Below are 13,232 nucleotides of genomic sequence, written 5' to 3'. Positions count from 1 at the left end.
AAAGATCCACATTTCCACCACATCCTTCCCTGACAGCCTATGCTCCCAACGTATGCTCCTCAAATCCTGCCTTACAGCATCGTAATTTCCCTTCCCACAATTATAAAATCTACCTTGTTGTGCGCACCTATCTCTCTCCATAACCAAGGTGAAAGTCACAGAATTGTGGTCACCATCACCAAAATGTTCACCCACTAACAAGCCCACCACTTGTCCCGGTTCATTACCGAGTACCAAATCCAATATGGCCTCCCCTCTGGTTGGACAATCTACATACTGCGTTAGAAAAGCTTCCTGGACACACTGCACAAACACCGCCCCATCCAATCTACTTGATCTAAAGAGCTTCCAATCAATATTTGGGAAGTTGAAGTCGCCCATGACTACGACCCTGTGGCTTCTGCACTTTTCCAAAATCTGTTTCCCAATCTGTTTCTCCATATCTCTGCTGCTATTGGGGGGCCTATAGTAAACACCCAACAAGGTGACTGCACCTTTCCTATTTCTGACTTCAGCCCATACTACCTCCAAGGCAGATCCCCCTCAAACTTCCTTTCTGCAGCCGTTATACCATTTCTAATTAGCAATGCCAACCCCCCTCCTTTTTTCCCACCCTCCCTAATCTTACTGAAACACCTGTAACCAGGAACCTCCAACAGCCATTCCTGTCCCTCATCTATCCACGTTTCCGTGATGGCCACAACATCGTAGTTCCAGGTACCGATCCACGCCTTAAGTTCACCTACCTTATTTCTGATACTCCTTGCGTTGAAGTATACGCACTTGAGCCCATCTCTGTGTCCGCAAGTAGTCCCTGTCAGTGCTACCTTCTCCACAGCCTCCCTACAGTCTTGGGCATCCTGACACACAGCTAGCTTACTTGCTGGACTACAAGTCCGGATCCCATCCCCCTGCCAAATTAGTTTAAACCCCCCCGAAGAGTGCTAGCAAACCTACCCCCCAGGATATTGGTGCCCTTCTGGTTCAGGTGCAACCCGTCCTGTTTGTACAGGTCCCACCTTCCCCAGAATGCAGTCCAATTGTCCAAATATCTGAAGCCCTCCCTCCTACACCAGCCTTGCAGCCACATGTTCAACTGCACTCTCTCCCTATTCTTTGCCTCACTGTCACGTGGCACCGGCAACAACCCAGAGATGACGACTCTGTCTGTCCTAGCTTTTAGCTTCCAGCCTAACTCCTTGAGCTCTTGAATGACCTCCCCACCCCCCTTCCTACCTATGTCGTTGGTGCCAATGTGTACCACGACTTCTGGCTGCACACCCTCCCCCTTAAGGATTCTGAAGACACGGTCTGAGACGTCTCGGACCCTAGCACCCGGGAGGCAACAAACCATCCGTGAGTCTCGCCCATATTCACAGAACCGCCTATCCTTCCCTCTAACTAGAGAGTCCCCTATAACTAGCGCTCTCCTCCTCTCCCCCTTTCCCTTCTGAGTCTCAGAGCCACAGACCCCTTCCATGCAGCTTACACCTGCAACGCTGTCCCCCCCAACAGTTTCCAAAGCTGTATACTTATTTTTTAGGGGAATGACCACAGGGGAACCCTGCACTGCCTGCTTCTTCCCCTTCCCACCTCTAACTGTTACCCAGCTACCTCTGTTCTCCGGCGTAACTATGTCCCTGTAGCTTCTATCAATCACCCTCTCAGCCTCTCGAATAATCCTCAGTTCATCCAACTCCAGTTCCAGTTCCCTAACTCGTTCGGTGAGGATCAGGATCTGACTGCATTTCCTGCAGACGAAGTCGGCAGGAGTATCGGTGGTCACCCCTACCTCAAACATCCTGCAGGAGGAACATTCTGGCTGCACACCCTCCCCCTTAAGGATTCTGAAGACACGGTCTGAGACGTCTCGGACCCTAGCACCCGGGAGGCAACAAACCATCCGTGAGTCTCGCCCATGTCCACAGAACCGCCTGTCCGTCCCTCTAACTAGAGAGTCCCCTATAACTAGCGCTCTCCTGGCTCCTGGGTTAAAACCTGGGTTCAGCCAAAATGTTAGAAATCACCATGAATTTCGAATGGCCCAGCTGATTTCAGATTTCCCCTCACATGAGCAACGTTCTGTCCCCATTTTTGTCTTTGATAAAATCAAGAACTGTCAAAAATGGAAATAGGATCTTTAAATCCATGTACTACCGGCCATTTTTAAAGGCCTATGGATTCTCCACAACTCTTTGGAAATCTTAGCCCACATCTTTCTCCTTCTTTATCCACACACTTTAATAAACAGTTAACACTTTTTACAAAGCATGTGATTAAAAGACCTTTTAATTTTAATGTTGTTTCCTGACTTGGCATAATCTTCTGATGTGGATTCAGAAGACTGGTGAGGAACGGTGTAATGGAGAACTCTGGAATTGATTAGCATGGGTTCCTTGTCACCTCTGTTTGTTGAATGTTTCCCAGTATTTTGAAAATTATCTACTTATATCCATACAAGAAAAACAAGCTTTGAGGTCTGTTGTTTTTCTACTTAAAGGGAGACAGTCTCTGCAGAAGTGTTTGGCAAATGTATTATTTTGCTGAGGAGATGTTGGAATGGTGCCATTCATGTCGAACAGCATTCATTTATTTTTAGTATGTCACTGGATTGCTTGCATGTAATGTGTGTGTTCTCCAGGCTCAACTGGAGGTTATTAATACTTCAGCTGTAAGGATTATAGCATCTTACAGCACTCAATCACCCATTCTGTCTTTTCTCTCTGTTGGCTGTTTGAACATGCTACCCAATTTGTCTCAACCCTTCAGACCACCACTGCCACCTCACCCATCTTTCCCCACAATGTAATTCTTTACATTTTCTCCTCCATTTGTTTACCCAATTCCCTTTGAAAGTCGCTAGTGAATCTAGTCCCATGGTCCTATCAGGGATTGCAGTGCAGATTATCACCTCCAGATTGGCCCATTCTTGTTAACACAGCAACAGTGAAACAAATGCTAATATTTAATAGGAATTAAACTACTCAAATGTAAACAGCATTCAAATCTGTAATATTAATCCTATGCAACAAAAATAAGCATTTAAATTACTGCACAGGAGGCCATTCAGCCCACCATGATGGTACTAGCTCTTCGAATTGACTCCACTCTCAATTATCTCCTATTCGTACTCATATTCTTCAGAGGCATTCGGCCCATCAAATGTGCACCCATTCATGGTGAAAAGGATATTGAAGAGGAACACCTGAGTATTTCGCATGCAGACTGAAGAAAGTCATTTGGAAATATTTTGTAGAGAATAGCCATCGCTTTCTTTTGTTTGACTTGAGAAGTGGACAGTATCAAGATCAAAGATTTATTTCCCCTCCTGGCCCAAGCTTTCTGCACCTGCTCCTTGGCCTGTTTGTCAAGACTGTTCTTTCTCTCTGCCTTCCTCCTCTTCCTCTTCCTGAGATAAGGAAAAATGTCTTCACCCAGAGAGTGGGGTCCCTGTGGAAGTCTCTGCCATTGAAAGAGTTGAGGCCAAAACATTGAAAGTTTTCAAGAAGGAGTTAATATCGGTCTTAGGGCTAAAGGGATCAAAGGTTTTGGGGAAAAAGCAGGAACAAGAGATTGAGTTGGATGATCAGTCACAATCATTTCAAATGGTGGAGTGGGCCGAATGGCTTATTCTTGGCCCTGTTTTCTATGATCCTACGTAAATAGATCTTCCACTTTCTATACGTCTGTTTCACAGTCGGAGGATTCAGGGTAGACCATTTAGGACGAAGATGAGGAGATATTTCTTCACCCAAAGAGGGGGAAGCCTGTAGAATTCATTCCAAAACATTGAATGTATTCAAGAGGGGGCTAGATCTAGCACTTGGAGTAAATGGGATCAAATGTTATGGGGAGAAAGCAAGATTAGGCTGTAGAGTTGGATGATCTGCCATGATCATGATGAATGGTGGAGCAGGCTCAAAGGGCCAAATTTCCTCCTCCTGCTCCTATCTTATATGTCTCTATGTTTCTATACCAAATCATCTTGTAATGTGACTATCTGCCTCTCAAGCAAGAAGGTAGCTCTGACGTTTGCCTCTGGAAGGAAACCAGGGTACCCGGAGGAAACCCGCACAGACATGGGGAGAATGTGCAAACTCCATATGGACAACGTCCGAGGCTGGGATCGAACCCAGGTCCCTGGCGCTGTGAGGCAGCAGTGCTGACCAATGTGCCATCCAACACGATGCACTTACTGTGCACTTCTGCCTTTAAGGGCTGTACTTGGAGGGTACAGCCAGCTGTCATTGGAATGCTGTTGAAAGGACATTTGGCCCATTGGGACATGCAGCCCATGCCCAGAGCTCCCCCAGCACCACCTCAGAGCCACATCGCTTACTCACTTAATGCTCGCACACTTTGCCTTGCCCTGGCATTCCTTGTCATTGAGTTCAGATACAAAGCCAGGCAAATTATCTGGTTGCCAGTGGTTACCGTTGATTGGGCTGGGCATTTGTGGCATGGCACTGCGCTCCATCAATGGTACAGCTGCACCATGTGCCAGCAGGTGGATGGGGCAGACACAGCACACAGGCTTCCATTAAAAGGCCGTGTCTCAAAGTCAGAGGAGGAGAGTGCTCAGGTATATCAAGAGAGACACTCTTCAGGCAGGGAGAGCCTGCACGATAGGTCAAAGGGCAGTCCAGGCTCTTGGACATGGTCATTCACATGTCTGAGGCCTTCAGGGTCAGGAGCCTCGAAGAGGGAGAGGAATGAAATGCCATATACGCCCCAGCCCCTGTCACATCTCTGTCTACTGTATAATTGACCGTCCTCTCCTGCAAGGGGGCAAAGGGAGTAATTGGATGAGGTGACAATGGCTGGCACAGCTGTTACTGCTGGTGACATTGGGGAGAAAGCTAGTGAGCAGTCCGGAGTGAGAGATGAGAAGGAGGAACAGGAGCTGGGGGTGGTGAGATGGGGCGCAATGCCAGGGTGTTAGGGTAGGATGAGACCAAGTGAGGGAAGATGTTGCATGCAACAGTAAGAGCCAGGTAGAGTATGAGCCATGGTGGGTGCGGTGCAGAGGTAGAATGAGTGTGAGCGATCAGGTAGAAGATGGAGGAAGGTCACTGAACTTTCTCTTGCACTGCTGGGCATTCCTCCAGGTGACTGAGGAGACACTGACCCTGGGTGGCAACCTCAGACCAGACTGGCAGGGTCTAATCCTCCTCTGCCAACGCTAGGGTAAATGGACCATCCTCTGCACCACCTTGCCCAACAGGACCCCCATGTCCCTGGATTCCAATTTCTCCTTCTCCACCAAGTCTGGGGCAAAAGTCCCAAACCAGCCAGAGCAACTCCAGATTGCCAACTCTCCTCTGGGTGCCCAATGGACTTTTGACATTGGTATTGGTGTGAGGGAGGGCACTCTATTCTGGAATATCCTGGCACCGGTGAGTTCATCTGAGAATGGCAAGAGGCGGAATCGGGCTGGCATTGGATAAGAGGGGCGGGATAACGGTGGGCAGATTGCTAATGAGATGAAGAAAACTCACGGAGAGCAAGCCTTCATGAAACTCAGCACGAGTGACAAAAAGTGAGAATATTCAGCCCTCTGTTCTTTTGTTTGGTATTTAGATGTTCCAATGGGTTTGACCGGCACCGACAGGAATGGCTGGACTATCACTGCATGGAGGAGGTACAGTAAAACCTTACCTCAGCACTCATTCCATCAGTCTTCCTTACATTACCATTTTCTTTTTTTATATAAGAATATGTCCATGTTTGCTAGTCTGCAACAATTTGATGGCATGTTAAAATCATTAATAGTCTGACGACAATTTCGAAACCTTTGGAATAAATTGAATGAGAGGTTCATGTGGAATCGGTTTGAAAGGGCTGCCCAATTTGTCCTACTGCCTGATCCTTTCCCGTAGCTCTGCTTCCCTTTTGAAAGTAACTGTTGAATTTGTTTTAACCAACCTTAAAACCATGCATTCCAGATCATCATGACTCACTGCAAAACAATTCTCTCTTCAGAACTGAAGTAATAGGAGCAACAGTATTCCATAAACCTTATCAAGCATACTCCAACATTGCTGATTTTTAACTTCAACTCACTTTCCTGCCTCTATCCTTTTAGAGTCCAAACATCAGCTGTTTAAGCATATTCAATAATGGACCATCAGGGATAAAGAATTTCAAAGACTCATTACCCTTTGGGAGAAGTATTTTCTCCTCATCTCATAGGCCTCCCTGTGTTCTAGACTCCCCGCCCGGGGGTACAACTTCTTGTCAAGCCCCTTCTCTTAGTGTCAATGAGACCATCTCTCAATCTCTTACATCCTGGAGAAAGTAGACCCAGTTTATTCAGCCTTTCATCATGGCCAACCCAGTGAATCTTTGTTGCACTGCCTCAGTGCAAGAATATCCTTCTTCAATGTGGAAGCTAAAATTGCACGGACTATCCCAAGTGTGATCTCACCAAAGTCCTCGTCACCTATAGCAAGACCTATTTATCCTTTGGAATAAATGTCAATAAGTCATTTGACTTCTTAATTATTTACTATAGCTGCATCTGTGTTCTTTAAATGAGCACACATGTCCCTTTGACCATCAACATTTATAAGTTTCACATTTCTTAAAGAAAACCTGATTTTTCTATTCTTACCACCGAATGAATAATTTAACACGTTGCCATATTATAGTTTTGTTGCCCACTCACCTAACCTGCTTATGTCTCTTAGTGTCCTCCCCACAGCTTACATTCCTGCCACCTTTGACTTGTCAGTGATACTATTATCTCCTCCTATCCCACCTGTGTTCTTTGCAAATCATCTTAAATCTGTGATCTCTGGTTGCTGACCCTCCTGCCAATTGCAAACGTGATCAACAACTTTCATTGTCTTGAACAAACCCTTGAAACCTTCCTATGTTAGCGAAGACCCTCATCCCTGATATCTTTCTGAGAATTGAGGTTGCCTTTAGTATAACTCTACCTTCAGATAAAGTTGATATCCCTTTTGAAAGGAAGGATATATTTGCCTTAGAGAGGGAGCAAGGTTCACTCAATGAGTTTCTTGGTCAAAAGGATTGAGTAGACTAGGCCTCTATTTCCTCACGTTTAGAAGAATGAGAGGTGATCTCATTGAAATATATACAGTTCTTAAGGGACTTGTTGGATAGATGGTGGGATGGTATTTGTCCTTGCCAACAAGTCAAGAACCTGAGGTCATAGTCTCAGTGTTAAGACAGATGTGGAGATTATTTCTCATTCAAAGAGTTGTAAACCTTTGGAATTCTCCACCCCAGAGATTGGTGGAACATCCAGTTGTTGAGTAAAATTCCAGTCAGACATCAGCAAATAATTGGTTATTGAGAGAATGAAGGAATATGGGAATTATGCATGGGAGTGCAGGAGAGGTAGACGATCAGCCATGATCTTATTGAACGGTGGAACAGCTGAAGGGGCTGACTGGCCTACTCCTGCTCCTATATCCTTCTAAATTCCAACTGTGAACAGCTGCAATGGCAGCTTGGCTGGTGTGAACTTGTTTCCAAAGTGAGGCCAAAATCCTCTTTATTAAAGGGTTAGAGACCCCTCCTAGAAACAAGTACCAAGACTGCAGGAGAAACTCAGCTAGTCAGACAGCGTCAGGAGAGAAAGCAGAGTTAATGTTTCGAGTCCAGTATAACCCTTCTTCAGAACTTCTCTGTGTTTTTAATTCCTCCACAGATGCTGCCAGACCTGCTGAGTTTCTCCAGCATTCTCTGTGTTTTGCTTTAGATTTTCAATGTCCGCAGTAGTTTGCCTTTAGTCGAGACACCTCTCAGAAGGGGCTTGCGTGCCAGATTTTGTTTCCTCCCCCACTGCCTTCAGGAACCCGGTACAATGTTTGCCATTGCCCAATGGAGTGGGCCAACAATCTTTCTCCCTTGAATGCTCGGTTTCACAATCTGGAATAGAATGACACCCGACAGAAGCGTACATTTGGAAACTGCACCCCTCCTTCCATCCACAGCATCCCCATCCTCAACCATCCTTCATCTCCTGAACCTTAGCAGGAGAGGTTCCATTTAGAAAACACAAAAGTTCCTCTTCGGTGTTACTGCTTGAATAGCATCATTTCCACCCTATGAGAACCTCTGATAATATCACCATGGGGTTAGGCACTGAACATTTCAGTGTTCAGATCCATGCCAGTTTGAAAGACATGAAGCTGCTCTGTTTATTGTCTGTGGAATGAGGTCAGTTAGCCTTCAGTCCCAACCTAGCAGCTAAGCTTTTGTCCATGATTGCATCCTCTTGCGGGTAATGGTCAGATGTTAACTCCATCCCTCTTTAATGTTTCTGTTATTATCTTTGCAACATTTCAGCACAGCGGTGAGCTCTGTGAGGACCATCCAGAACATTTCCCAGACGTCTCCTCCACAGCAAACTTTCTAAATTCATTGGAAGTTGAAGTTACCACCACCACATCAGTGCTGCTCTCAAGCAGTCTCACTACGGAAGGTAAACATATCAACCTGTTTTCTCTCTAACCTGTTTATTATAGAAGGATGAGAAGTAACTGAAAGTGAGCTGATTTAAATAAAATTGCCTCACCCACTGTGTGGGCCATCTGAAACTGGTCCATTAAAGAAAATCTGCGAAAAGGAGAGCTTAGTGTATAACTCACAGTGTGCACAGTCAGAGCTCCACAGGAGTAAAGAAAGAAAACAAATTAATTACTTTGAAACTCAAGAATGCCAGAGAAGGTGCCATGTGTTTTTTTCATCTGAGTCAAATCGCGATCACTAGTGAAGCTGAGGGTCCGAACGGAGCTGAGGAATTTTCTGAAGAAGTAGGGAGGAAGCAGTGGCCATGTCCTCTGTAACTAGGCTGACGTGCTCCTTAGTAACAGGGATTGACTTTGACACTGCCTTCTAGTTTAGTGCTTTCAGATGTAGCTGCTGAATTCTCCCCATGAAATGAAAAACAAAGAGGTGATTTATGGAGTTCCTGCCTCTGCCTTGAAGCTTTGCCGGTTGCGAGTGTGTTTCTGGGATGTGGGCCTATGTTTTCCTGGAAAACCCTGCCAAGCTTGTGTGGAAATTCCGATTGTCCTCCTACTGGTCACGGCTCCAAGGTGGGAGTTTTGGTTTTGTAAAACGACTCAGTACATGCCGCAAACGTTATTCAAATAAGATGAAGGAGTCACTCGTGTGTGAATGTTGTCTCCATCCCCTTTTTATTTAACACAATAAATCCTCATTTGAAGCAGTTCTGGAGCAGCTTTTAAATTCTTCTTCTTGTTTTTAAGTCCTTCCTAGAAAGAAAACCCAGTAAAACGTGTGAATGATATATACTTGTCTGGTTTGTCTTGTGTCCTTCAAAATAAAACTCCAGTGTGCCCAGTATGTCATCTTCATGAATGTCTGTTTTTTTAACAAAGGTTATTCTCCAACTGACTATAGTAGCTACCTGGTGAAGGAGCAGTGCTCTAAAAGCTAGTACATCCAATTAAACCTGTTGGACTATAACCTGGTGTTGTGTGATTTTTAACCGTGTCCATCCCAGTCCAATACCAGCACCTCCACATGATGTTTTTATGACCCGCTGGCCTGACCAGTCCTCTCTGCATCACTCAACTTCCTTCACCATTGGCAACTGTGCCTCCAACTGCAAAATTGGCTTCCTCTGCTCCAGTTCTACGTCTGAAAAATAGACACGAGGTTGACTAATCTTTACCCGTTAACCAGAAGGTGGCCAATTTGTAGGAACCAAAGTTCTATAACACAGCCCGGTACCATCCTGCCCAGTGGTGCCACTAACTTCAAACAATCTGTGTCAGGTCTGAATGAGGTCGGCAACTGCTTTCAACTAATGCCAACTGGAAGGTCATTTATTTTGCCTAATCAATATACTGCTGCTGGAAATTCAATTGCAAGGCTTTTGTTATTTCTCATTATTGGGTAATAACTGTAACAGGAAAATTACTTTAATTGCTTTGATCTGCAAGAGTACGCTGGTCATACTTTATTGTAGAATAAAGCAATTTTAAAAGAACTATTGCAAGTTTAATAGCTCTGAAATTGCAAATTCTTGATCCTGGCTTGAAGTTTAACCTGTCAGGATCAGAAATTGAAAGCATCACCGCCATATCAAAAAAAGTTTGCCTTCTCTCTCAAAATTTAATAAATCCATAATGTTAATTAGGTCATAAATCACGTGATTACAGCAAAGATGAAAATATGGATAAATATCCCAGAATTGTGGTCAATTGAATTTCCCAGTTTCCCTGCCAGGAATATTACAAGTTCAAAATTTACTCAAGGCGGCATTGTTATTGTATCAAGATTATTAGGGCTCTTGGAAGAGTAGGTCTGGAAAGGTTGTTTCCCCTGGTGGGAGAGTCTAGGGCCATGGCGCATTATCTCAAAATAAGGGATCATGCATTTAAGACGGGGGTGAGGAAGAATTTCTTCTCTCAGAGGGGAGTGAGTCTGGAAGGCTGTCGAGGCTGGGCCATTAAGGATTTTCAAGTCTGAGATAGTTAGATGTTTTGGAGAATCAAGAGTTATGGGGAAAAGGCAGGAAAATGGAGTCGAGGATTAGTTATAGGGGTTTGTGATCAGTTAGGCAATCGATGATATATTTTCTCATAGTATATTGAGTTGGTTAAGAAACAGTAGTCTAGACATGATATGGTAGTTAGTTAGATAAAAACAGTATATAACAGTGACAACTGGGGATGGTTCACTAATACCAAAGGGCAAACTGGCTGTTAGCACGGTGAGTTTCAGTCACGTTAAAGTGGTACAGGCAGCATTCTGCTCTCTAGCTAAGGTGTTAAGTCATTCTTCCCTCAGTTTTCCTGCTGTCCAGCTTCCATCTGCCTAATGAGGACTGCTCAATGAAGACTGCTTTCTGGGAAGTTTCCCCTCTGCCCTGAGTCTACCCAATTCTTGTCCCTACATGGTTCCTCCAGTGCACATTTGTCCTAGCCCCAGAGAGATTACTCCAGAATCTGACTCCTTATCTCACTTGGCCATGGCTTGGCTTTTAGCAAGAAGCTTCTCTAACTTGCTTGTCTCCAGTGTGGTTATTCCAGTGTGGAACTGACCTAGCCCTGGTGCCTACTCTCCTGAGTACACCCCACTCTGAGCCTGACACTTACTGTTGGCTTACATTTCTAGGGGTGGATAACCTACACTATGTCCCACAGTTGTACCCTCTTGGCCAGTGGCCATGGGACATTCATTCATGATATCAAATGATCATCGTCCCATTGGTCGCTCTCATTTGAGAACTGGTTTATCATTCTGCATAAGCATATTTTCAGAGACGACACTGACAATAAAGTGTGTTTGTCACCAGATGTATTGCTGATACTAGCCTTGGGCATTGTGACTTCTGCAAATTTTTTGCAATTCTTTCCTTTGTTTTCATAGGCAAGAATTTTAGAAGGTTAAGTATTGCTGTAATGGCTGCTAAACTACATCTCATGCATGGTACATAGCAGGAAAATTCTGTTTTCAAGGGACCCTTCAACAAGGGTTATCAGATTAATGATGATCTCACTGAATGACAAAACAGATTCAATGGGCAGAATGGCCTACTTCTGTTCCTATGGAGCTGTTTGGAGCACCTTCATTCAGAAGCAAGTTATGAAGCTTGGTGAACCACTTTCTCATTGCCGTTTCTAACAGTAATCCCACAATTGTAACAGTGAAATGAAAAAAGTTTGAATATTTGGCAATAAATTAAACCAGCTGTTTGATGGAAAACCTGTTGGGATATCTTATACCAAAATGTGTCAACAAAATGAAGTGAGGACGATTGATAGGGTAGGTGGGGAGAAATTGTTTCCACTGATGAGAAAGATTTGGAACTAAAGAAAAGGTAATTACCAGATGAACCAGAGTAGAGACAAAAAATGGAAATTGCTGGAAAAGCTCAACAGGTCTGGCAGCATCTGTGGAGGGAAATCAGAGTTAACATTTTGGGTCGAGTTTCCCTTCCTCAGATCCTTCCTCACTCCACCCAAAAATGTTAACCTTGAATTTCTCTCCACAGATGCTGCCAGACCTGCTGAACTTTTCCAGCAATTTGTTTTTGTTTCTGATTTCCATCATCCGCAGTTCTTTCGGTTTTTATTGAACCAGAGAAGAGTGTTTTGTTTTGGGCAGAAGGCAGTCCCAGTAAGGCTGGTAAGGCTAGTGAAAGCTAACTGTACAGGGACTCTCAAAAGGGAATTGAATTTTTTTTTTAAAAAAAAGGAATTGGAATTGCAGAGCTGTGGGGTAACGGCAGCAGACTGCGATAAATTGAAGAGCACTTTCAAAGAACTGGCAGAGACTTCAAGTCTCTGTGAACTCAGTCCTTCAACTGTAGCTGATGTGTAATGTTGAAGTGTGCAGCAAATGGGTTTGGTTATTTTATGGAAAGTATTGGAAATAATTAGCAAATGATCAGAGAAAAAATGCAGGCTTGTTAAAATAATCTACACTGTCAGTAATACAACACTCCTGCCACACTACCCCTCGGCTACTTTGAGCATTAATTCTCAATCTTATTTTAGTTGCTCACAGTTCATTAAATATTACACATTAGCCTCATAAATCAGTACCGAATATCCAAACTTAAACATTATGAGATTTTATTACAATTCACACTTATTAAGTGTTAACAACAGGAAGCACTTTTTTTTCCCCAAGTACCTTCATTATATAAGTAAACATTGAAGTAGTTAACAGCCTAGCGCAGGGATGTGACATCCATGTGTGTTTACTGAGGACTCTTGGAGCTCAAGTGTGGAATGTTGGAGTTGTCTTCAGTAACTCAGGAAAATAATCTCCTATAGCCATCTGTTGCTATTTCATCAAAAGCAGAATTGAAATCACATGTACTTTTGAAATTAACCAAACACACCCTCAAGCTGACCTCACCTCCACCAAAAATAAGCCATACCAATACCGTAAAGAAAACACCGTGGATGCTGGAAATCTGAAATAAAGCAGGGTATGTCGGAGATGCAGAACAGGTATGGTGGTATCTATGGAGAGAAGATTTAACATTTCAGGTCATCTTCTGTGAAGATAGGAATTAGGAGTAGGCCACTGAAGCTGTGAAGCCTGCTGTGCATTCAATAAAATCTCTACATTGTGGAAGCAAGCCATTTTGGCCCATCAAGTCCACCCCATGGGGAATTTAGTATAGCCAAACTTAAACTGCACATCTTTGGATTGAAGGAGGAAACCAGAGCAAACCCACACAGACATGGGGAGAACGTGCAAACTCCAGACAG

The 13,232-nt window shown here is 44.1% G+C and overlaps 1 protein-coding gene across 1 annotated transcript in view; it reads left to right on the top strand.

Moving 5' to 3' along the window:
- Positions 1-13,232, top strand: part of LOC122539786 (plexin domain-containing protein 1-like) — a 276,627-nt gene that overhangs the window by 195,984 nt on the left and 67,411 nt on the right. Inside the window, exons 10-11 of the mRNA XM_043674842.2 lie at positions 5,581-5,641; positions 8,320-8,455. Coding sequence (XP_043530777.1) covers positions 5,581-5,641; positions 8,320-8,455 — 197 coding nt within the window. The remainder of the gene's footprint in view (positions 1-5,580; positions 5,642-8,319; positions 8,456-13,232) is intronic.

This window comes from Chiloscyllium plagiosum, unplaced genomic scaffold (assembly GCF_037043375.1).
Source record: "Chiloscyllium plagiosum isolate Xiang-an unplaced genomic scaffold, Cpla_swu_hap1 HiC_scaffold_32, whole genome shotgun sequence".
In the NCBI taxonomy this organism is placed as follows: Eukaryota; Metazoa; Chordata; class Chondrichthyes; order Orectolobiformes; family Hemiscylliidae; genus Chiloscyllium; species Chiloscyllium plagiosum.
Note: the sequence above shows the minus strand (reverse complement) of the source record. Positions and strands in the feature narration are given on the sequence as shown.